General features: G+C 37.3%; 1 protein-coding gene and 1 long non-coding RNA gene across 3 annotated transcripts in view; one reads left to right on the top strand and one right to left on the bottom strand.

Annotated features, from left to right (window-relative positions):
* Positions 1–634: 634 nt before the first annotated feature.
* RGS5 (regulator of G protein signaling 5) overlaps positions 635–26173 on the bottom strand; it is a 181607-nt gene continuing 156068 nt past the window's right edge. For both annotated transcript variants that reach the window (XM_063598699.1, XM_003824577.5), the window contains 3 exons: positions 20277–20338; positions 10899–11065; positions 635–5839 (listed from right to left, as the gene is read on the bottom strand). In XM_063598699.1, coding sequence (XP_063454769.1) covers positions 5678–5839; positions 10899–11065; positions 20277–20338 — 391 coding nt within the window. In that variant the 3' untranslated portion in view covers positions 635–5677. The remainder of the gene's footprint in view (positions 5840–10898; positions 11066–20276; positions 20339–26173) is intronic.
* LOC130541499 (uncharacterized) overlaps positions 20037–26173 on the top strand; it is a 53861-nt gene continuing 47724 nt past the window's right edge. Inside the window, exons 1-2 of the long non-coding RNA XR_008955553.2 lie at positions 20037–20203; positions 21149–21239. This is a non-coding gene — a long non-coding RNA (uncharacterized LOC130541499). The remainder of the gene's footprint in view (positions 20204–21148; positions 21240–26173) is intronic.

Raw genomic sequence — 26173 nt, 5'->3', positions numbered from 1 at the left:
AAGAAACTTATCAGAGACCAAGACAGACACCCGCTTTAATCTCTCTTTATGTCTCTCTGTCTGTCTGTCTCTCTCTCTCTTTCCATTGTTTCTCCTTGTAAATCTTCTCCTAATGCTTCTATCTGAATATAAATTTTCCCCTTTTACCCAGTCCCAATCCCACTAGTTGTATGATCCCCTTTTACCCATTCTCAATCCCACATTATCTTAACTATGTGAGCACCAAATGTATGGTCACAGAATTAAGCTGCTTACAGTGGCATCTGGATTTCAAATCTTTCAGATCTTTCACCAGGGGAGGAAGAGAAAGGATTTACTATACTCACTGAATATTGCAGGATCCAAATGATATATGTTCAGTCAGTTTCTAACAGTGATGGCAGCTGAGTCAATAAATTATTGTCACCTGAATCCAAGGGAAAGTAGTCAACAGAGTTTATGAAAATGGGGCACTTTGTATTTCCCTGAGTTTTGCATGTCAGGCTGTATTAGAGTTGTCCTTTATTAGTAAGCATCCTCCCAATTGATCAAGAGCGCACCTGGTGTAAGAAGCACGGTGGAAGAACAAGCCTATCTTAAGGAGGAATATTTCATATAGAAAATACTTGGGAGTCAAGGAGGACTCATATGAAGCTGTTATATAGATATATATTTAATATAATATGTGTGATTGTGGTTACAGATACATATTTGGTGCTTTATTTATCCAGAAGCATGAGTCACATAGTACATAAAGTATTGAATACAAAATTCTAAAGATAAACACAATTTTTCTTGAATTTAAAATATATGGGATAAATGCTTACAAATGGATTTATAAACCTTTCACTTCTACTTCATTCTCCTGGCTGTGTCTTCTGAAGATGAGTTGCTAGTTGCAACATCAAGAAAAATAGCTCATTCAAATCCTGACACTATATGACATAAAAAGAACTTTTGGCAAATATTTATTCAGATTGCTTGTCTCCAGTGGCAAATTTCTCAGCATTTCTCTTTGTTTTGTCTATGCCTTAGCCTGTGCGTTTTTCTAGAAGGGAAGTTAAATGCTTTTAATGTATTAATTATTACATTATTGAAGTTGGACCCAAATATGTTAAATATTTCCTCTTGCAAAAGGAGAAGAGGAAGGGAGGAACAGGGGCAAGGTGGGGAGGAAAAAATACCTCAGGTGAGAGAACAAGTTACTTGCAAGAGGCTTATTAAACTGTATATAAATGTTGAAGAGGCTGATTTGTAGTTTCTCTACTAAAAAAATAATAAGATGCATTATTAAAACGTGAGTTGAGAATAATATTCCAAATGTTTGTTGTTGTCGTTGTTGTTGTTGCCGTGGCCTGTGACTCTCTGCTGTAAGTTTCCATTCAAAGCCAGGAGTCTTTTCTCAGTTGGAAGAGTTGATCTTTTTAGTTTTGGGATGTGTAAGTGATGCTGGGAAAGCCTTTCTTTAAATATTCATTGCTCTCGTTTGCCTCAGAACCTATTTGGTGAAAAGTGTGTTTAACACAAACAGTAGCTGCTAAATTGTTAACTAAAGAGCCTTGTGCGAAGCAAGTGTTCAATACATGCTTGTCTAATAGAATGAAGAGACTATAAGCCAGAGAGGTTTAATAGCAGTTGAGCCAGCATAAACCAAGATGCACTAAACTTTATGTCCAAAACCTACATAGAATTGCCTACCCCTTGGGTTTCGATGCTTGGATGTTGGAGATTGCATTTTCTATTCTCTGCTTTCTGGCACATGCAAGCCAGATATGGACAGGAAACCCTCAATATTTATTCATTTTTCTAGTCAAGGCTTTCTAGGATGATAAAATAAAATTTTACATCTAGCTGCATTGCAAGTCAGAAAATACCTTCCTGCAAATATGGAAGATGACAAAACTCAGTTTCAACCAAGCTGAGCTGCTCTTAAATATTTCTAGCAAAGGGATTACGTTCATAGGTCTGAGCACTTACTTTTTAACCACTTCCCTTCTCCCCTTTCTTCCCTTTCTTTTCATGACTATTCTCTCCTAAACTTGCTAAACTCCCAGGAAAAAGGGAAAATGGCCTGCTAGGGAGAACAGTTTCAATAATGAAAATCATTTCTCTGAAATATATCTAGCTTTTTCAATGATTCTCAAATTTGTTATTGGATAGGCAGTTTGGCAAAAACATAGAAGGGAATGCTTATTAGTTTATTAATTTATTTGTTAATGGCCCAGTTTTTATTGAAACTTTTCATGTCTATTACTCTTTGGAAAATAATTAACAGCTCCATCCTATTGAAATGGCTTGTGTACAGAGCACACATCAACCAAATAAAATACATGGCTTTGTAAAGGATAAAAAAAAATTAAAATAATTTATTTCACCAAGTTATCCTTGGCACTGAATTCTACTTAAAGCATAATTCATACAGTAGAGAATTTGAGTACATGGGGTATGGAGAGTAGGGCACAAAATGTTTCCATACATTTGACTTTATTGATTTGAAAGCAAAGTTACTGAAATGCCTCAGTTAGTTCTGCATTTTGAAAGGTGTCTACCTGAAAGAAACAAAAAGTGTGTGTGTGTGTGTGTGTATGTGTGGCGGGGAAGATGGAAGATTATTCACATGCTTGAAGGCTATTCACACTGCTTTAACAAATAAACATGGAACATACGTCCTTAATTAACTGTGGAGTTAATAGTCTGTCTCTTTGTCCTGATGTAATTTAGATCTTAATCTAACCCCAACCCTAAACTATATCAAACCCAGGCAGAAAAACTGAAGTTACAGGCAACTACCTGGGCTAATCTTAGGTTTTTTTCTCAAGAGTGAGAACCATATTCTCCTATTTCCATTGACCACAATTTGGTTCCACCACCTTTCTACATCCTCAATTCACTCCCAACAGTAGTTACGTTTTCACAGGGGAGGAAAACTCCAGTACAACAGGGTTCTTGCATCAAGCTTCATGCTTTCCCAGACATTTACTCAAAGGAACGTGAAGAGGAGGAGGAGGAGGGAGCTGGAGTGATAAGCAGATGTTACACATGTTTTTCCTGGAAAGATCACCCCACTTTTTCTAATTTCCCAGAATTAAAAGAATGTATTTTATCTGTATTACCATGGAAATTACTAGTAACACTGGATTTTTTCCCTCTTTTCTAAGTTTCCAAAAACTTTCAAAAGTGTTCAAAGAAATTTTCTAGAACAATTTTAATATGTTTGATTTCTCATTTGGGGCTGGAATATTTGTATTTTTTTTAATTTTTTTACTTCATATATTAGAGAGTTTCTAATATGTGTAGGAATACAATTTTAAATGTAAGATTATATAGATGTAGATATAGATAGATAGATATATGTAGATATATAGATATAATGTCACAATATCACTATAAGGCATTCCTTCTTCCATTCTTTTTATATCTCCACAGAACTGCTCTCATGGGACCCTGTCCTGCCCTGTAGGTAAAAGCCCTTCTTATTTTCTGCTGAGAAGTCTACCCACTTTCATAGGGTGTCCAGTCAACTTGTGAGTACAGTCCACTGGAGTCTTCATAACATCAACCCTCTAGGTGAGATCTGTAATAGCTAGTTAATTATCTGGGAATTTTTAAACATTTGGATATTGCAAATAATGTGAATAAAATACTTGAATTTTAAATAATTAAATTGTTTCTTCAAATGTTTTAGCGTTTATGAAAAAATAATGCACCAAGATTTTGGATTTCTAACATTTCTGGCTGTATGAGAGAGTAAAGGGTTGGCACTTTATTAACTTGGGGGCAATGTAGACATATGTTGAAGCTGGTTCTGGAAGTGCACCGTGGAAATTTGTATCTGAGTTCCTTGTCAATCCTACACAATTGCATGCGATGAGAACTTCATGATTGTAGCGTTGATTTGGCCTAGCTCTGGACTGCTTGATGAAGAAGTTTCTTTGAAGTGAGCAATACTGGCAAATATGAATGAATTCACACCACTAGCAATTGTTGGCAGAACACCCAGCCACTCTACCCAGTTTCAGAATGTGAAATGGCATGTATTCAGCAGGGCATATTATTCTTGAAGTCACAAAAATAGGGAAAATCCAACAAGCACAGTCAGTGTTTACCTGAAGAATACAGTCACATAGTTGCTTCACTTTCAATATTCTTAGGAAATAACCAAATAAATGAGCTACAAATATGGGAAACTGAGAGTGTGTGAATGAAAGAGAGCAACAGAAGGAGGAAATACAAGACTAGACAATGTAATCTTCTACTTAACATTTCAGAATTTTATTAATCCTTTAAAAATCACCCTCTTTCTTTTGAGTTAATATCCTCATCTCGATTAACCTCATACATGGCTTAGTTTGATTCTGTTACTAAATTCTGTGAATCACTATTTAATCAAATCTACTAAAGATTAGAAAAAATTCTAGCAAGACTTATAATCATGAAATACAGAATTAAAAGTTTAAACCTACCAAAAGTCCTATGGCCTATTATTTAGCTGTGAATGAGGCACGTCAGGAGTATAAATCTGCACTTCTGACTGTAAGTAAAATTTGCTAATGCAGGAAGCGAAATAGTGAAGGAATACTGGGGTTGCTAAATTTTTTTTTTTTTTTTTTTTTTGCAAAATGCAGTGTACCTTAAAAGTATCTCACCTAGAAGGCCTCTACCTGTAGTCACATTAATTTTTCTAAAGACAATTTGGTGTTTTGAAGATAAATGTCATTAGTCTATGACAATAGCATCATAGGACAATTAGCCATTTTAGACTTGACCATATTTTCTCTTTTTAGCATATAGCCATCTTGGTATTTAGGTGGGAGACTACTCCAATGGAGTAACAGTTTCATTTTACATGACTGGATTTAGAAATTTACGAATTTTAAACTCACAAGAATTTTAAATAATTTGAAAATGGAAACATTTGGCCCACAGTCTAGCAGCATAAATACATTTATAAAATACTTCATTGTTGATCTTAGGTCATTGATTTAAAACAGAATTTGGTAACTATGGGCAGGTGGAGGGGGCCAGTGAGGAAGGTATAAAAGAGAAATCTTTATGAATTGTGTTCAGATTGATTTTGTATAAACATAATATATTCATGGTTGTATCTCTTATTTATAATACCCAACTAACATGAAGGTGGTCCAAGGGAAGGATCAATATTTTAAATAACATATTTGCTTAAAATATCATACAGTGGCTGCTTCATAAAAATCTTATAAACTTTTATTAACCAAGTTCAGAAATAATTAGAGGGGTGATCTCCCTGGATCAGAACTGAAACAAGTGAGATCAATTAAGCTCCTTTGAAATAGGTCTGTCCACACTTAATATTCTTTTTTAGACCAATTTAGTTGGAAATCTATTACTTAACCCACATTCATTGATATCATAGTCTTGTCTTATATTTCTTTGCCTTAGGCAGGATTTTTCTGTGATTCTGATTGGGTCTGACTACAAACTGAAGATATCTTAATTAATAACAGGGCAGGAAGAATTGAGTGGGGAAAGAAGGCCTTCGGACAGTAGATAAGTATCCAAAGCAGTGTGGGCAAAAAGAGTAAGCAACATCCCCTGGGATTTTTCCCATGTGGGTATCACTGAGCAAAGCTGCTATGGGAAGATATGTAGATTAATGGGAAATGCAGGGTTATTATGGAGGAAATAACTCACAGGATGATTTCATAGCCTGGCTAAATTACTACTTGATTAACTCCTGATAAAATTCAGAGCGCACAAAGCGAGGCAGAGAATCCTTTTCCATCAGGGCATGGATTCTTTTCTGGGCCATGTCAAAGCTGCTCAGGGAAGGTTCCACCAGGTTCTTCATTGTGATGTCCTTAGTGAAGTGGTCAATATTCACCTGTGGGCCAGGAAACAGGGTCACTACATAAGCCTAAGTTATAGAATTTGATGAGGGGTGAAGAGGGAGGTGGAATTTCTCATCAATAAAACATAAGAGGGGAGGAAAGTCATTAAAAACTGAGACATGTCACTTCTCACTTTATAGGCGATGGGATAAGGCAGCTGATGTTCCAACAGATGCATCCAACCGGTATTAGACACCCACCAGGTGTCAGACCTCTCACAGAAGCTAACACACACATTACTTATTTAATCCTTGACAACAATCCTAAGAATGATTCTTTCCTTTTATAGAAAAAAATATGTATATGCAGAAGGTTAAGTGGCTTCCCCAAGATCACAGAACTGATAAGTGTATTTGAATCTAGAGAATCAGAATTTGAATCCAGGTGTCCTGGTGCTTTTTTCTTTTTCTTTTTTTTCTTTTCTTTTTTTTTTTTTTTTTGTTGGATAGAGTCTAGTTCTGTCGCTCAGGCAGGCTGGAGTGCAGTGGCGCCATTTGGCTCACTGCAACCTCTGCCTTCCGGGTTCAAGTGATTCTTCTGCCCGAGCCTCCCAACTAGCTGGGTTACAGGCATGTGCCACCACGCCGGGCTAATTTTTGTATTTTTGATAGAGACGGGGTTTTGCCACATTGGTGAGGCTGGTCTCGAACTCCTGACCTCAGGTGATCTGCCTGCCTCGGCCTCCCAAAGTGCTGGGATTACAGATGTGAGCCACCGCGTCCAGCCCTGGTGCCTAATTTTAAAATTCTAACACAACATTTGGTTTCACGTCTATTGGAGGAATTGAACAGAGAGAAGTAAATTCTGTCTGGGGATCCAGGACCTTTTGCATGGCTCCAGAAGAACAAGAAAACTTGTTCTTTCCAAAAACAAACCAGGAAACAGTCATTCTGACAGAATAATAATGAAAACAGCTAACAGCAATTAACATTTATTGAGTGCTCGGTCGGTGCCAGGCACTTTGCAAGGATGAACTCATTTAATCTTATAACTCTATGAGGTATAATAGATGCTGTTGTCTACATTTTACAGTTGAGGAAACAGATGCACAGAAATGTTACATGATTTACTCAAGGTTCATTAATGGTAGAGAGAAGATTCAGAAATCCAGCGATGTGGCTCCAGAGCCCAGCCTTTTAATCAGTAGACTCCAGCACTGGGATGCACTGTGGCTTACATGTCCTGAGTGCAGGGCCACTACATTGCAACCATACTAGGGTCTACGTGAATGGTTCCTCTGGAGTTGTACAAGGTACAGCCTGTTTGAACTTGGCTGACTATGAGTTTAAAGGAATCTTTATACTCCATGTTGTACGATTTAATGGTTTTTAAGGATTTTGAGTGTAAACAAGACAGAAATAGAATCCAAATCAGCCTATGGTTGTGAATTGAAACACTGATAAAGGTTTTGGATCTCTCCTGGGCTGTTAGAGGTTTTTGGTACTGAATAGAGTTCTTTGGGCTCAGAGAATTATGAAGCAGCTATTAGTTAGAGTTGGAGACAAAATGCATGATTCCCTGGGGAGCCAGGTCAGAACAGACAGCAGGACTGAGCTGTGCTTCAAAGTCTAGGATGAAGGGCGTTGAGCTACATTAAGATTTTCCAGAGGTGAAAGGGGTCAATGTACTTTATGCAGGCCTGTTGGAAGACCAGATTGTCAGAATTGGGAACAGCGTCAGAGTTGATGAAGTCCAATGTCTGCCTTTAAATGTGAAGACCTCAAAGAGGTCAGGTTACATGCCCACAAACAGCTAGTGTGGATTAGAGGTGAGACTATAACATAGATTTCTCCATTCTCAGTCTATTCTTCTTCCCGCCACACTGAAAGCAATGCTTCTTCCTTCTCTTATATTAAATATATATCTGTACTGAGCTTGGTAGACAGGCTTATTCCAAATGATTGAGTTTCTAAAAATTATAAAAGTAGCTCCTAATCTTATTTTTTAAAGGAGTGATGTATTTAAAACCCTCTAGGACATAGTATCCACCAGCAAATAGCAGCTATTTCTCTTAGTATTTTTATGTGCTTAAGCCTTCTTTAATGAGTCATTCTGATACATATTTATCTGTTTAGTTATCCAGAAACAATATCATTTCATTAATTTCAAATATGGTCAAATGATAATTTGCAATGTATAAATTATCTACTTATTGACCTCCACATGGCCATTTCTCTTGTTTAAATTTAGTTCCAATTTTTACCATTGTATCTCTCAGTCAGTTTCTTGTATTAAAGAGTTGAGGTGAGTATTCAGAGCAACAAAATTCAGATTACTATTTGCCTGGGTAATCTAGGTCTTATATAGGTCAATTTCATCAAAATTAAATAGTAAATATTTACATCAAAATACAAAAGTTGGAGAATTTTTTAAGTAATAAAAGCTATGACTTAACATACTTCAGGTGCACATCCATATATACAAGACGGTTACAGTTAAAAGAACTGAGGATTAGAGAGCTTTAGCTAGAGACTTGCCCAAAGTCCCACATCTAAGAATGTCTGAAGTTGGATATTTTCATGCTTTCATCTCAAAAATATTTCTTGAAAGCTTTTTATGTGCTAGGAGTAGGATTCACATTCTCTCTAATACCCAGCTCAGGATCATTATTCTACATAATCCTGGGATGCCTGTATTTGGGCCTAATGTATACTATTGTACTCTTGCATAAGCATAGATCATTTAGAATGAAGGGCAAGGCTATTTTAATTACAGTCTTTCAACTAGTGACCACAATTTATTTGTCCCTATAACTCAGCTAGCCATGGTATTGTTTATTTTAAAATTATATTTTAGGTTAATGTCTCATATTTTCATAATAACCAATATGCTTTCCCAGAGCTCAGAGTAACTAACAATTATCTGAGTGGGTTTCTACTATTTGTAGGTATTTCAGCAAATCTTAGAATTCTGTGGAGAGGAAGTCAAGTTGATAGGAAGGTAAGTCGGAGAATCCTTTGAAATGGGGAAATACATGTCCAATTTAATGTTAAATTAACCTTCTTGTCAATATATACAGAGAAATAACATGCTGACAGAAGAAAGGATGGCCCAGCACAAATGGTAACAGAAGTAGGGTAGAGCTAACATATGTGCTTAGGGTGGAGGTTGAGGAGAAGAAGGGGTGATCTGGAGAGAATTTCAAGATTAATATTCACATCAAACTTAAATCTAGTTTCTTTCTAGCACCTTTTCATTTTCGTGGCTTTGACCCACAGTACTGTACATTCTCATACTCCTAACCTCCAACCCTGTGTCATGGAGGAAGCACATCTACTAGTATCAAGGTACATAATTTGTCCATCCACTCAAACACATTTAGGGTAACTCATAACTAAAGAAATACATATCTAATGGTGGAACTCCAGGAGTCTAGAGCATCTGTGGTAGAGAAGGGATATTTGGGAGTTTTTCTCTCTCAAACATCTTAAGTAGATTGCTGCCTACTCAACAAGGCTTGCCCAGATCACCTCCGTGCTTGACTCCAAACCTTGATGAAACATTTACTTTCCAGACTGGATTAAAAGAAATAAGTGAAATTAGAGTAACCTGACCAAACCATGATGAACAGGGCTTGCTGTGGCCATCCTGAATTCCACAATAGGCTTTCAATGTGGTTTTATAAATAACAAAGAAAAAAGCAGATCAACTTCCCCAAAGTTTCTTTGAAATCAACAAAAACCTGGGCTTTAGTAGTCAATCAGTGGTATATTGGCTTTCAACATCTCTAGCACCGTTTTCTTGTAATATTTTGATTTTCATGAGTAAATATACCATTGTCCCAAGTACAGTGTAAATGGAAAAGTCCAAGTGGGGAAATAAAGGATAAAGAAGAGTAGAAAGGACAAAAAAAGAGAGGTGTTTAAAGGAAAGACTAGAAATGGGAATGGAAAGAAAAACAAAGAAAAGTTGTAGAAATACTCATTAGGCATTAATCAGTTCGGACACTGAGATACTGGTTGATATAGTTTGGCTCTGTGTCCCCACCCAAATCTCACCTTAAATCATAATAATTCCCACATGTCAAGGGCAGGACCAGGTGGCAATAATTGAATCATGGGGGCAGTTTCCCTTATACTGTTCTTGTGATAGTGAGTGAGTTCTCACGAGATCTGATGGTTTTATAAGGGGCTTCCCCCTTCACTCCACTTTTATTCTCTCTCCTGCCACCCTGTGAAGAGGTGCCTTCTGTCTGGATTGTAAGTTTCCTGAGGCCTCCCCATCCATGCGGAACTGTGAGTCAATTAAACCTCTTTCCTTTATAAATTACCAAGTCTTTGGTATTTCTTCATAGCAGTGAGAGAAAGGAATAATACACTGGTTGAACATCACTTATCTGGAATGCTTGGGACCAGAAATGTTTCAGATCTTGAATTTTTTGAGATTTTGAAATATTTACATATACATAATGAGATAAGATATCTTAATATGAGACCCAAGTCTAAACACAAAGTTCATTTATGTGTCATATATACCTATACATATAACATGAAGGTAATTTTATGTAATATTTTTAATAATTTTGGGCATGAAAAAAGTTTTGGCTGTATTTTGACTGAGACCTATCACAAGAGGTCAGTGGAATTTTCCACTTGTGGCATCATGGTGCTGAAAAAGTTTCAGACTTTGAGGCATTCTGAATTTTGAATTTTCAGATCAGAGATGTTCAACCTGTATAAGTTTTTACACCCACTATTTAATTTAATCCTCACAACATCTCCATAAAGTATGCTCCATTATTCTTATTTTCACAAAGGAAGAAATGAGGTTCACAGAGACTCAACAATTCATGCAAGATTTCACATTGGTATGATCTCCACTGGAGGTTAGTGGAGGTGAGACCCATAAAACTAGAAAGCGGTCTGAACAGGATTGTTCATATATACTTGACCATGTTGCTCTGCCTTTTTACTCAGTAGGTGCTTAATAAGGTGGTCGACTCACAAATAGGAATAGCCTTTGGCTCCCAACGGGAGGTCTGTGTCTCAGATGTAAATCCTTCCTGAGAGCTAATGAGCTGCCCTTAACTGACCCACCTACCCAGAGACCAACCTCTTTAGGAGCCTCCGTTTGAATGAATTCTTCATAAATTTGCTTTGCCTTCTCAGCCATCTTGGCAGGGGACTTGATCTTCTTGTAATCCTCACAGGCAATCCAGAACTCAAGGTTTTCCTCACTGAATTCAGACTTCAGGAAACTTTTGAAACTGGCAAGTCCATCTGGAAAGAAAAAAACAGTCAGCTGGAGAAATTTATTAATTTACTTAACAAATATTGTATCCATGAGAGAAAGGGAAAGGGCTTAGCAATACTCTTCTATGCACAAAGTTTTAGCTCATTCATGTCTAGCTTCCTTTACTCCTTCATTCAAATGCAGAAGGAATGAGACAGAGATGGAAGATAGACAGCAGAGAACACAGAGCTCAAGCCCTGCTCATCATGCAGAGCCGTATGGAACTCTAGAACTAGACAGAGAGATTTACCACATTGTCTTTCCAAACAATCAAATGCAATGTCTATTTAAGTGACAAACGTTTACCTATTTACGTATCAAGGAACACTATTAACACTAATGCCATTCTGGACACTTAAACTACCAAGGAGAAAATAATACATTTAAAACTTGGCTTGTCTATACAAGTAATGTTAATGTTAAGTATCACTATGAACTACTCACAATTCTTTATTTTCTCTTTGTACAGATGATTTTTGTTTAACTATTATGTCCCAAGCACTATGATTTAAGTCACCACGATAAGTAAAATAGACATGGTTCCTGTCCTAATGGAGCTTATAGATTCTGGAAAAAGTAGAAAGAAAATGAAGAAACAGAAGAAACATTTACACGATGAAAGGAAAACTGTATGAAAGGTAGTAATAGAGTCATAGGAGAGTCCTGACTTCATTTTAGGCTAAGGGAAGGCAAGGAAGTAACATTCAATTTGAAACCCAAAGGATGAGTGGGAAAGGGCCAGATGAAGTTACCCCATGTAGCGTACTTACCATGTCCATCAATTATACATCAGGTTTCTTTAACATGTTAAATGCAATATGATTATAGCTATTATGATTCTGTTTCCAGTGTACAATTGCTCACGTAGGATAAACTTTAGTTTATAATTTAAAAATTATATCTATATATAACATATAGATATTTTAGTCTATGTAGATATAGATATAGCCTATTATATATAGATATAGTTTTTAATTGTAAACGAAAACTATAAGACTAAAATTATAAAACTATGTATATGTAAGGATTCTTGGGCCTGATCCAATATTTTCCTTCTCCTTAATGCTGAATATATATATGTATTATTCAACATATATTACACATATATATATATATATATATATATATATAAACCAAAATTCTAAACAATGTATGGCTATAGGGAGAGAATTCATGTTCATTTATTATCTAAGAAAAATAAAGATTTCAAACAGGAGGAGAGAGAAAAACTCTAATTTTCCAGAAGCTGTGTCAAAATCACAGACCTACCCTCAGTAACATGTTTCGAATGTCACTTTGCCCCCCAGGGCAGAAGGAAGGATTATTGTCACCAGTACTTTAGGGTCCAGTTTTCTCTAATTTGCCCCCACCTGGAAACACTTCTGCAATACATTAGTTCTGCTTAGGGATCATATTTACGTTCTGAATTCATTTCGTTTGGCCTAATTTTCATTTATTCTTTTTACCTATTCTTTTTATAGGCTCTAAAGTTTTATTTATTAGTCATTGCCAATACGTTGATTTCACACAAGCATAAAACGTATGCAATGATAAAAACAAAGACGCTATATATAGTTATCCATTTTCAATTTACCTCCTGTATATTTTTACTCTTCTCATACCCTTCACAGTACCCTGAAACTATACCCAATTTTAAAGAAAAAGAATGGCTAGGATGATCGTTAACTTGTATTAGGGTCACCATCAATTTCAGGATCCAAGAAAGACACTTTGTAATTTGATCCCTTCTTCCTGTACTTACCCTAAATACATTTTTAATTGATTAACAATAAAAATATATCTAGGAGCAATGGTAGGTATAATAAACAATTTTCAACACTTGTGAAAAGAAGGGAAAAGGAAAACAAGGAAAAAAAACCCAATTTTTTCTAGAAACTTGGCCAGAAGAATTACTTTAAAACCATTTGATAACCTGTAACTGGATAAAATCAGGTGTATTTTCTCTCTCTTCTAATATTTCCTACTATATTTCCAGCACTATTTGTCTTAACTTAGTGACACGAGAGTTAGCATAAGTGCTAAAAGAAAAATATAAAACTTATTTCTCTCTCTGTCATGGTTAAAACGTCCATTTTAACCAATTTAGTTTATAATTTAAAAATTATATCTATATATAATATATAGATATTTTAGTCTATATAGATATAGATATAGCCTATTATATATAGATATAGTTTTTAATTGTAAGCTAAAACTATAAGACTAAAATTATAAAACTATGTATATGTATATATGTATATGTATATAAAACTATGTATATGTCCATTGTTTCTTAAACAAAAGGTGTCAGATAGTCTCTGTCAAAATGAAAACATTCTCAGGCATGTTTTAGCTTCCAGGAAATGAAGTCTTATGAGCTCCCACACAATAAAGTCTAAGACTGCTGGAGGCAAAAATAATTCCACAGAATAAGTCTGTGACAAATTTATTCTAATTAGCCCCATATCCCCACAACCTATCTCTGAATCACCCATTCTGCATCTTTGGAAAGCATAGGGACAAAATCTCAGTCCTCCCAAACATTCTTATTTATGACACGGGGATGTATGCCGGGATTCCACAGAAATATTCACATTTACTGACTTTCCAGGGAATAAGCTTGCAAAATAACTTTTCTGTGCAGCAAGTCTATTTCCTGGATACTAATTTTGTAATTTTCATTGAATTCCACAATATTCTTTTAACCTTTTTGTTCATGTATAACTCATAAAATAGCTTTATATTGTATTCGTCTGCGAGATGTGTAAAGCTATTCCTTCTCTAAATCTGTGCACCTGGCTTCTGGGCACTCTCTAGAGGGTCCCTCTAAAGCGACCCCTGAGACCGCTTCTCCTCTTTAGCCTCTGGTTGTCTGTCAGTTCCTTCCTCAGCCACTATCTCTGTTTAGTTCCTATCACCCCTGCGGACAACCTATTGGGTCAGAGTCAAACACAATCCAGGCCAAATGTCTCTATTCTGCAAAGAACACACATTTCTTCTTTGCCCTACAACCATTCCTGTACCCACTCCAGTAGAGCCTCAGCACACCTCCCTGACAAATCACCACATTCTTCCCTGCTGAGCCTGCACAGAGCGTCAGAGTACCTCTCAACCCACCTCGCCAGGCATCCACTCTCTAGAAAGCCAATGAAACCCACCTGATTATCTGGTCTTATGGAAACACTCCAGGTTGTAATCTACATTACAATTCCAGAGTTCGCCCTAATGAATGGTGTCACTTTTGACATCCATGTAAACTAGCAGCCAGCCCTACCTAAGAACAAGATGAAAACACCTATAAAATCACTTTGAAAATTAAAGGAGCATTAGACAAATCCAAGTCAGTTTGCTACAAAGGAAAAAATTATTAAAAACTACATTAGTGCAAATCTCTTCAACCAGGGGGGATAAAAATGAAGTCATTGATAGTTGATAAGCACCATTTCTAGCTTACTGGTTAAAAATTATATTACTGCAATAACTTGAGCAAGTCATCAAATCTCTCTGAGACTGTTGCGTCATCTGTTCAATGGAGATACTAATGGAACCTATCTGATGGGGTTGTGCTAAGAAATAAATAATTCATATAAAATTCTTACATGGTACCTGACATAATTATCATTATGTAGCTCAATACATGTTGGTGTTCATTATTGTTATTCATTACAAATTTAAAATTAATCTTTTAATTAATTCAAAGACCAACTCCAATGTTGCCTCATCTGTGAGGTAGCCTTTACTTACTACCATCGACTTGCTCTTGAAGATTTTTATCATTATGAGAGAAGCAGTCACTTTCTGTTCTTTTGTTGGGATTGTTTGCTTCTATATCTTTTCCATTAGGCTGTTAATTCTTTGAGTATGTTTCACCTGTTTGCCTCTCTTTTGCATCCCACCTCCCAGTCTAAATCTGTGCACCTAACATTTAATAGAGGTTCCCACAGAAATAAGACACATTCAGGGAAGCATTTCCTTCCAAGTGACAGAATCAAAGAACATTAACTTTAAAAAAATTAATTATGGATTTTGCTGCTGTTATAGCATTTTATTTCATGGGCAAGTTACCTAATTCCCCTTAATCTCAATTTCATTTTCTGAAAACTAGGGATTGTGATGGCACTCAAGTCCTAAAATTATTGCAATCATTAAATTAACATATGCAAAGTGCTTAGAACAGTGCTTGGCACATGATGAATAATAAGTGTTAGCTATTGCTTTTATGATTATAATAATTATTTTCAAGGAAATTATGGTTGCCTGTGAGGAAGATGATGACAAAAATGAGCCAGAAAAGAGAAGGAAGAAAACCAAAGAGAAAGAAGCAAAAGGGGAGTGCAAAGATAGAAACAAAAAGGTGTGTCTGGATTCAGGCTCCTTCATTTCCCATGGACAAATCTAAATCACAAGGGTGTCTCAAGGAGATGCTCTGGCCTTCTGAAACTCCTAGGGAAGGGAGATCCACATAAAAACTTTGCTGCTTCTGGCTTGTTTCATTCTTCTCTGCTCTTAAAAATGGTTGTGGGGAACTATTAAATGTCACTCTTATTTAAACTCCCATGTGAATTCTATTTTTGTGTTTGAAGAACAACACACTGTTTATACGCCCAACGTGCCTATGAAATGAAAACAGATGGTGCCACCTAAAGAATTGAAGGCAAAACATGTAGGAAGTTGATATACTTTCAGAACACAGTCACATATACTGGATGATTAAAAATTACTTTAAAAATGAAGGAAAGTGAGAAGAACCTTGTTAGAAGAGATTGAGTAGCAACTTAACTGTCTTATATTTTTTAGAAGCTTGGTACCAATTAACTTCATTGCCACTCAATAAAAATTAAAGATATGAATGTAAGGAATTCTTGGGGAACTATTTAACATATCAACTGTGAAAGTCAATATCCTACATTAACATAACAATGCCAAATTTCCCTTATAAATTGACAAAGATGCTACTCCTCAAGGTTAAATGGTTTAAATTTATCAAATCAAACATGCAAAAAGAGATTGTGAAGTGGTTTGTTTTGATTTGTTTTTATAGCAACAGAGTCTCTCTCTGTGGCCCAGGCTAGAGAGCAGTGGTACTATGCTGGGCTCAAGCCATCCTCCTGCCTCACACCTGGCTAATTTTCTTTCTTTCTTTTTTCTGTTTTTTAGAGATGGGGTCTTTTTATGTTGCCCAGACTGGTCTTGAACTCCTGGCCTCAAGCGATCCTCCTATTGCAGCCTTCCAAAGTGCTGGGATTACAGATATGAGCCACCGCACTTGGCCCCAGTTGTGAAGTTTTAGATACATATATGTCCCAAATGTATCTTTCTTCATTACCTGTTTTGCATCAGCCACAGCTAATGTTGGGTAATTTCTGATTATAGACTATTAGTTTTTGTGGATTCAAATAAGAACTTCTCATAAGAACTGATTTGTCAGTTTGGCTTACAGTTATTCATGGTATTCTATAGCTGATGTCTGGGAAAATAGGTCAAATATTGTCTCTTCAGGTCAGTGATGTTGGAGTAGAATTATCTGGGCAAGCCTGGCATTCCACTGGTTCTTCTCTAGGAACAGCCAGACAGAGAGAAGCAAAGGGCAAAGACAGAGTGGCAAGAGAGACACAGAGAAAGACAAGTCATGGGGAGAAGCAGAGACAGATAAAGAAGAAGAGAGCAATAGAGTGACTGTAAGAGTAGAGAATTAGAGAGGGGTATCGGGCAAAATTCACCCCCGATATTTCACATAGGTTCTTTTCTATTTTCCCTAAGTGTCAGCCGGTCTGAGAAATAAAGGGACAGAGTACAAAAGAGAGAAATCTTAAAGCTGGGTGTCCAGGGGAGACATCACTTGTCGGCAGGTTCCATAATGCTCCTGAGCCGTAAAACCAGCAAGTTTTTATTAGTGATTTTCAAAAGGGGAAGGAGTGTATGAATAGGGTGTGGGTCACAGAGATCACATGCTTCACAAAGCAATAAAATATCACGAGGCAAATGGAGGCAGGGCAAGATCACAGGACCACAGGACTGGGGTGAAATTAAAATTGCTAATGAAGTTTCAGGCACGCATTGTCATTGATAACATCTTATCAGGAGACAGGGTTTGAGAGCAGACAACTGGTCTGACCAAAATTTATTAGGCAGAAATTTCCTCATCCTAATAAGCCTGGGAGTGCTAAGGGAGACTGGGGCTTATTTCATCCCTCAACTACGCTCATAGAAGACAGCCGTCCCCAAAGCGGCCGTTTCAGAGGCCTCCCCTCAGGGACACATTCTCTTTCTCAGGGATGTTCCTAGCTGAGAAAAAGAATTCAGCGATATTTCTCCCATTTGCTTTTGAAAGAAGAGAAATATGGCTCTGTTCCACCCGGCTCACCGGCAGTCAGAGTTTAAGGTTGTCTCCCTTGTTCCCTGAACATTGCTGTTATTCTGTTCTTTTTTCAAGGTGCCCAGATTTCATAGTGTTCAAACACACATGCTCTACAAACAATTTGTGCAGTTAATGCAATCATCACAGGGTCCCGAGGTGACATACATCCTCCTCAGTTTATGAAGATTACGGGATTAAGAGATTAAAGTAAAGACAGGCATAGGAAGAAAGGGTATTGATTGGGGAAGTGATAAGTGTCCATGAAATCTTCACAATTTATGTTCAAAGATTGCAGTAAAGACAGGCATAAGAAATTATAAAAGTATTAATTTGGGGAACTAATAAATGTCCATGAAATCATCACAATTTATATTCTTCTGCCATGGCTTCAGCCGATCCCTCCATTCGGGGTCCCTGACTTCCCACAACAGAGGGGAGAGACTGTCTCACTTACTGATGGCTTCGCCTCCCAGAGGGCATGGCTTGCCTTTGTTTCTGTGAGGTCTCCATACCATAACCCTTCTTTTTTAGTTGGGCTACTTCGAATGGATTAGTGTCCCTTTCAAGGAAAGCACTGACTAGAATAGTTATAAATGCTTTCTCATTTGTTGCTTTAGGGAAATTAATTGCCCAGGTCTTAAAAATATTAATTACTTAAGAAGATAATTATGTGGAACTTATATATAAACACACAGGCAAACACACACAGGAATACATACACATACATACTACATACACATATATACACATATATAATTTCAAAATGCAAATATAAATTAAATGAAATATTGTGAATATTATATATATACACATACGTACATGTGTATACACACACATACATGAACACACACAAGTGCATGTATATTTTCCCCTCTGAGAAGTAGAAAATATTACTGTGAGGCTCTTGGGCCTCAATCTCAACACGATGGTAATCATCTGTTTGCAAGCTGAAAATCTTCAGTCCTTCAAACACTAACTGCCTCTAGCTTAACTCTCTTTAATTCTATCTAACCCTAGCTTTCTTATTCTAGTAGCTCTCTGTCTCCTAAAAGCCTGAAATATATAGACATGTAGCCCTAAGGATTTAGTGTGACTGAAAAGGATTGTATATGGGCACATAAATATTTATTCTTCTCCTTAAAGGTTTTGAAAACATGAAAATAGTTCTGCTAACTCTCAGGTTTTTTGACAATAGCAATAAATACCTGTGCTCAGAGTACTAGTATTCATAATTTATCAATAGGTCATCTGTCAATCTGCTATTGGCCCAGAAACCACTAAGGCAAGACAATAAGTCCATTAATAAACATAAATATTATTCTACTAGTTGACCTTGTGGAATTTCTAGGTCCAAGAAGGAAAATGAATTTAGTTCATTCACTCATTCACTACATAACTATTCACCAAACATCTTACATGTGTCAGGGCAGGGTACTTTGTTTAGCACAAGAAAAAAAGAGAGAGAATCAGAAACGAATAAGCTAGAGAAAGTTCCAAATTAAAAACTGTGGGGTTCTGTCTCCAAAAATAAAAGATTAATTCTATTGCAGGTAAGCAGAAGCTTATGACACCAAAAGCAAGACATAAGGAATGTTCATATACAATTCAACATATATTCTTTGTCATCTACTCTGTGCCCATTAATCATAATGGTCTTGTGAGAAATATTTTGTAAATCCTTATCTTTGCAAAGCATGTGACAAAGTTTCATATTCCATTCTTGTTATAAAGATGGAGAAATATACGTAGGGTATTTTAAATTGACTCATACTTTTAGAGTGAATTATTCAACAAATATTTGTTTTCCCGATACTATATACTTCCTGTTTTGAAATTATCTACATGAAAAAGCCTAACTCTTGCCCGTTTGTGAGTTTATAACCTATCATAGAAGTGAGCCAACTATGAACAGAACATAAGGCAGCAAGTATTAAGTAGAATAAAAGATGTGCAGACAAATGACTTTGGAAGTTCAGAGGGTGGATAAATTGTTCTGGATGGTCAAGGAACACTAGGCATTTCTTATTTGAATTATCTATTATAGGAGAGGGAGAATTTCAAGAGAGAGAGATATGAGTAAAAGATATTCCAGCCAAGGGGATTATATGTAGAAATCCTATATGGAACAGAGAACTGTTCAATTTGCCTGCAGACCGGCCATATAGTTATGGTGATCTTGAACATCAGAAATTTGAACTTGGTACTGTAAGCCATGGGAAATCAGTAAGGATTTTGGTTTGGGGAAATGCACCTAGTGCTTATTGATGCACTGGTATTAGCTTGGAAAAGAGTGCACTGATCAGCACCTTTGTCATTTCTTGAATGAAGATGTAAAAGGCATGGTGCCAGAAGAGGAAACGGAGGCTGGGGGAGATAACAACCCATGTCAGGTCACAAGAGCAGTTGACAGTATAATAGTTTGAACCAGGATGTACTACTCATGACTTGTTAGCGATCTTTATGCTGCTATATCTGATCTTTATCAATTTATTATGAGGCTAAGTCAGGAAATGTAATTTCTCTATTTTACTGATGAGAATGTTGAGGAGGTCAAGCCACTTGTTCTGGCTCATGCAAGTAAGCAGGACAGATGGGAACACAACTGCAATCATGAGTCTTCAGAACACCTTATGTTCACATTCCCTCATAGTGCCACAGACCCTCCTTTTCTTGTGAACTGGATAATCACATACCTGCAGCCCCCTTCCCTTATTGATATCACCTTCAAAAATTGAAGAAATGTCAACATTGGGGAAGAAGAACACAGGTAATACAAAGATGTTTTTTGTTTCTGTCTCTAACCTGACCTTTATTTAAAAAAACAAACAATGGAAACTTACAGTTGTTCTGCAGGAGTTTGTCCAGGGAATCACGCCACTGCAGGGCCTCGTCCAGCGAGGGTCTACATCAATGATAAGGAGAGAAAAGGGGTATGGCGTAAGTAGGCATTGAACCACATGTACCAGCAATAACTACTTCCTGTTTCTCTTAGATGGAAATGATATGACTGCTGGTCTATCCTCAGGACAAGGAAGTTTAAGTTATTTTCTCTCTAACAATTGGGTTTGATGAGCTGGGTTTGCTTTCATACATCTTTATTGCATATCTTCATCTTTTTTGAACATTTTGGTTAGGTCTTTCCCTTTTTAGAAGTAGAGTTCGTTTGACATTAAGCTGTGTCTTGATAGTCTTATGTATCCCATGAAAGTTGTTCCAACTGTGGTCTTTTTTCCAAATATAACTTCATGAAATCCAGTTGTCCCATTACAGAGATTGAACTCCTGTTCTCTGCCTCACCAATACTGCATGTTAACCACCTAACTGAATCAGCAGAGGGCATTGGGGTTCCACATCCACATCCCAAAGCTGTCTAATTAAGGATAGTGGAAGATGTGAGTGTATAACGCTTTCCTCATGTTGGGATTGTGATCATAGCAAATTTACATGTTAAAAACGTAGGTGCATTTTTCCTACCCACTTATAACAGGATCAGACTTTTTTTTAAAGATTTACTCTTTCTAATTTAAAAGAAAAAAAGAGTGGTTAATATATCCTGAATAGGAATGTTATACACAAATGCTCGAGATGCTGACTCAAAAGGAGAAGGTTATAGCCAACATATAATTTCTCCTTAGGCTGTTTCTATTTTAACATTTATATATGCAGAAACCCTGAAGCTATTTCATCTCAACCACCAATTTTTCTCTCACAGCAGGATGTGTCAAGTGGAGCTGATATTGTCTGGGAAAAATGGCTGACTGCACACTCTTCGGCTCACCCAGCTCGAACTCTTGCATTATGATGTGAGTTCTTCGTTGCCAAATCAAAACAGACTGACAAAGCATTTACTAGAATATTAAGGCCAGTTTTTCCTAAACTGGAATTTCCTTAGCTCTTAATTTGTTTATCAACTGTCCAGGCAATCAAAAAAAATTCCTGCTTCTAGTTTTTATACAATGATATTTCGGGGGGCGGGGGGTGGTTAATTATTCAGATTTGCAGCTTTGGTTGATATGACAGCTGCTTGTTCTACTTTTCATTTTGCTGTCCCAGGCGCAGAATCAGCCTCACTTTATTTATGTAAGGAGTCCAAGACGGCAGTAGGTTTTGGGCTAAAGTACTGTGAATAATCCCTTTACTTCTCTATTCCTCATTGCAGAACATGCATTGGTTGTGAGTCCTGATTATATGATTTTTCATAAACTTTCATGTGTTCACTCTTTGCAAGTTAAACTTGCCAAATTGAGGGTAACAAACCTTGTGAAATAATCTTGGGTGATTTCTGTTTTGCTGGCTAGAAACACAGGCATCATAGATGGAAAACATACTGATGCCTCAGAAATTTATTTCTAACACGTGAGCTACCCATCCCTCTTCCCATTTCCTCTGGCTAGTATAAAGGAGCACATGAAGAAAAAAAAATGCCATGAACGGGGTGATTATAATTATGTCTCTATAGCATTCTTGTTCATTTTATTTCTAACCAGAAAAGGACCTATCTACTAGAGGTCAATAACTCCTCTTGGCTCTTTTATATTACTGCAAGTGGAGAACTGTTTTATGTACATATTATTTCATGCCTACATGTTTAGCACAAGGTCTTACACATCTTACCTTCTTCACTATAGTAGGTTCAATGTTTTGCACACAATAGACACCCACCAAGTCCCTATTCATTGTTGACAGAAGCAGCAGGACATTAAATTATTAGACAAAAGAAAGTAGCTCAGAGCAAGAGGAAGGCTGATTTACTCACAGGATCTCCTGATTTTATAAATATTCTCATTAAATGAAATCACTTTCCTGCCCCACTTTTCCTCTGGTTAGTATAGAGGAGCAAAGGAAGAAGAAATGACATGAGCAGGTATACCAAACTTAAGCATGTTATCCAATCTGATTTGTCCCAAATGGCCTTGTTGGAACCAGGCTAATGGTCAATAACAGCAGCACATCACAGCCAAGATTAAATTCCTGAAAAGGAAATGTGCAGAGCCCGCTTGGGGGTGAAATTGGTCCAAATTGATTTAAGGGCACAGTCAAGTAGGACACATCCCCCACAGCATGAAGCCCAGCATTTTGATTACCAGCCTAGGAGTTAACAGAGGTTCATCCTGTCCTTATTCTCAGAATTTGCCAGTCCTCATTAGGTCTGACTTCATTGGAAACAAGATAGATGCAGATCTAAATGACCAATAAATGTTCTGGTTTGCAAGGTCATAGCTGACCACAGAGGATGGGTATGGAGTTTCTGTGCGTGGGAGTGTGGGGGAGAGAGAGAAAGCTATTTCAAATGAAACTCAAAATAAACATTTATAGAGATGATTAACCACATGTTTTATAATGCCTAGTATAAATGCCACCTGGCCCAGGAAGTGGCCATCTCTGCTGGAAGCGCTGTCTCTCTTTTTACTCTACTCTTACCACTTTTACTCACTGAATCTCTCACATGGCAATGAGGCACTCACTGCCGAAGGGTATAGGTTGTCATGCACAGAGAACTTTTCCCATTTCACCCTATCCTGTGGTGTACCCTTACAGCATCAATCCACCTTGCAATAAATGTGTGTCAGATTAATAAGTAAATGAATGATGGTTTTGCCTTGAGTTAGCCTGGCTGATGAAAGCCACAAACAACCCCAAACTCAGATTTTAATGACCAGTCCCATGAACCATTATTACTGCTATTGGCAATGCTGGCACTTACTAGCTATAACTTCAAGTGCCTGTGGTTGGGTTTTTTGTTTGTTTTTGTTTTTTGTATTGTTTTGGTTTGATTTGGTTTTTAATCTGCGCAGTGCCTGGCACATACTTAAATGTCTTAAAAATGTTCTTACACATTGGTGCTCTTAACAAGGAAAAGAAAATTCAAGTTATTTACTGTCAATTAGATGTGCCTAGTCCCCTCTCCCTTCCTGCCCAACAGTACAGTCTGCTCATGACCAGGCTCAAGTTTATGAGCATTTATTGAGCCCTTACCTGATAACCAGTGGTGACCTGGGCATCACGGTTGGGCATACAGACTTAAGAACAAGCAAAACATGTCATTTTTTGACATCCATATGCGGGCCTGAAATTGTACATAGATCTTTAGTACTCACAACCAGGCTCATCCTAACCAGGTGAGCGTATGCAGGACAACTTTCTGTAACTGTTTTCCACTAGCACAGGCTAGGTACTGTTTATGTGTGGAGGTCATTCTTTAGTATAAAATGATCACTACAACAACAAACCAGAAAAAGGGGTTAAAAATTGCTGATATAGGCAGGGGAAAGGGAGACATTTATAATATAAAATAAGCTATATGAATATCTATATCAGCTCCTAACATTTTACAATTGATGATTTTGTAAGCCATGATAACAGTTATCACAAACTAAACCTATGTGGTTGGCTAATGTTGTCTATTGTTTCTCAGGAGGACCTACAGCAGAGCCTTAAGGAATGCTCACATCCAGAGGGTGAGCAACAGTGGGAGCACTTAGAGAAAGAGAAGGCAGGTGGGGAATGCGGGACTAGAAGTTAAGGAAGAGAGTTTTAAGAGTAGGTCAACTGGGCTGGGCGTGGTGGCTCACGCCTGTAATCCCAGCACTTTGGGAGGCCGAGGTGGGCAGATCACCTGAGGTCAGGTGTTCGAGACCAGCCTGACCAACATGGAGAAACCCTGTCTCTACTAAAAAATACAAAATTAGCTGGGCGTGGTGGCACATGCCTGTAATCCCAGCTATTCAGGAGGCTGAGGCAGGAGAATCGCTTGAACCCGGGAGGTGGAGGTTGCGGTGAGCTGAGATCATGCCATTGCACTCCAGCCTGGGCAAAAGAGCGAAATTCCCTCTCAAAAAAAAAAAAACAAAAAAAACAGTAGGTCAACTGGTGAACCGTCAAACGCTGCAGACAAGTCACAGATGGGGCCTTAGAAACAACAGTTCGGGTGAGGTAGTAAGGTTGAAGCTGGTTAAGAAGGAGATACAGAAAAGACTGAAAGCCATTAGTACAGACTTCTCTTTCTACAGTTAGTCAGTAAAAGTAAGAGAAAGGCATAGAAGCAGAAAGAGAGAAAGGCGGGGAGAGAATTTTTCAGCATGGAACATGGGTACCTGTTTGCTCCTGGGGAAGAGGGTCCACAGGGAAAAAGGGCTACTAAAAGTGCAAAAAGGGGAACAGAGCTGTCTTTAGGGGGTAGGAATATAAGCACTTATTTCTGTTTTTCTCAATGGTCCATTTTTGTTTTTAAAAGTGAGAACTCAAAAATACATGTTAAAAAATAGAAAATGCTTTTAAAAAAACGGATTCTACTGATGTCAGTAACCCAAAGAATATGAGAAGGGTTAAAAATACCTCCAATCAAGAGAAGAATTATTTTCCCCTCTGAAAGAAGAACATGAGTTAAAAATACAGAGAAATTTTAAAGTGAGAGAAGAGAGAGAGAGATGGAGCTTATGCAGAACACAGTATTTCCTGTCAGATAAATGGCATAGAAAGTTGCCAAACATGAGGAGGTGGGATGGGGTCTGTGGATTCAGAAGAGAGTGGGAAACTTTTTTATTGGTCACTGTTGAAAATGCAATAGATACAGAATTATTCTCTAGGGATATGAAGGAATTTTCCAAAACAATTTAGGCTTCTGGAGGAAGAAAGGGGATGGAAGACAAGAGAAGTAAATAATCCAATAAATGGTCAGCCCCAGGGTTTCTTCCAGAACAGCTTCTCTCTGAACCCCTTTTAATCTCAACAGTTTAAGGGTCTATGTGAATGTTAAAGCAGAGATTTAAAGCAGGAAATGTAGAACTCTATTTTTTTAAAGTTAATTCCAACGGATCAATAAATTGTCACATTGTTTACTTCAAAATAGATGTTTTGATCTGTTGCTGCTATGAAATGTGGTTCTTATTCTCCACTACCGCTTGGTGCCTGCTGCTCCACACTGAATTAGCTTCTCCTTTTCAAATGCAGAAAACGCAATTATGCCTCACTTCCTGTTTAGAATCACTTTGAAGTAATAAAAAAAGGAGGAATGGAAATATTCACTTAGGCTAATGGAAAAAGATTAAAAAAAGAAAAAGAATAACTCATCTCTTTATCTCCTAATCAATCCAGCTATGTTAAGTTGAGGTCATTTGGACAAAGGACAGGCTGGCCAATTTACACAAATGTTCCATTTAAAAAGACAAATGGAGGTTAAAGGGACTCCTATATTTTTACCACACTTCTGTGATATCCTCAAAGCTCTAAGATAGCAGAGCGAAGGAATTTGAATGCCTTGGCCTTTTCTTCTTCCCATTTTCCTTTCTTGATTTTCATAGATATCTCTGTTTTAATGGGAAGATGGAGTGTATCTGTCTAGGTAGTGACAGTCTCTGCAGCTAGCAGGGATGATGATGAACGATGGGAATGCTGGGAGTCGTGTTCCTGAGTTAAAGCAGGGCCAATGCACACTGTGAGACCTGGATTCACTGCCATAACATCATGACTCTTTAGAAGTAATAGTTCCCTAGGATGCCTGAATTGACAGGAGGAATGTGTAGGGAGAGGAGAATGGGGATGAGGGAGGATTGCAGAAATCCAATCAAGAATATTAATTTATGAATTGGGAAAAATACATGGTGTACATTAAATAGAAATAGCTAGTCCAGTGTTCGTTCTTCACTTAAGTAACAGACTTTGTTCCTCTGTTGGAACTTGAGGGGCACTATCTTGGAGAAGGAACGATTAGGCTGAAATTGTCTGCCTTGTCCTTAGT

This window comes from Pan paniscus, chromosome 1, assembly GCF_029289425.2.
Source record: "Pan paniscus chromosome 1, NHGRI_mPanPan1-v2.0_pri, whole genome shotgun sequence".
Taxonomy (NCBI): Eukaryota; Metazoa; Chordata; class Mammalia; order Primates; family Hominidae; genus Pan; species Pan paniscus.
This window is presented reverse-complemented; position numbering and strand designations above follow the sequence as displayed.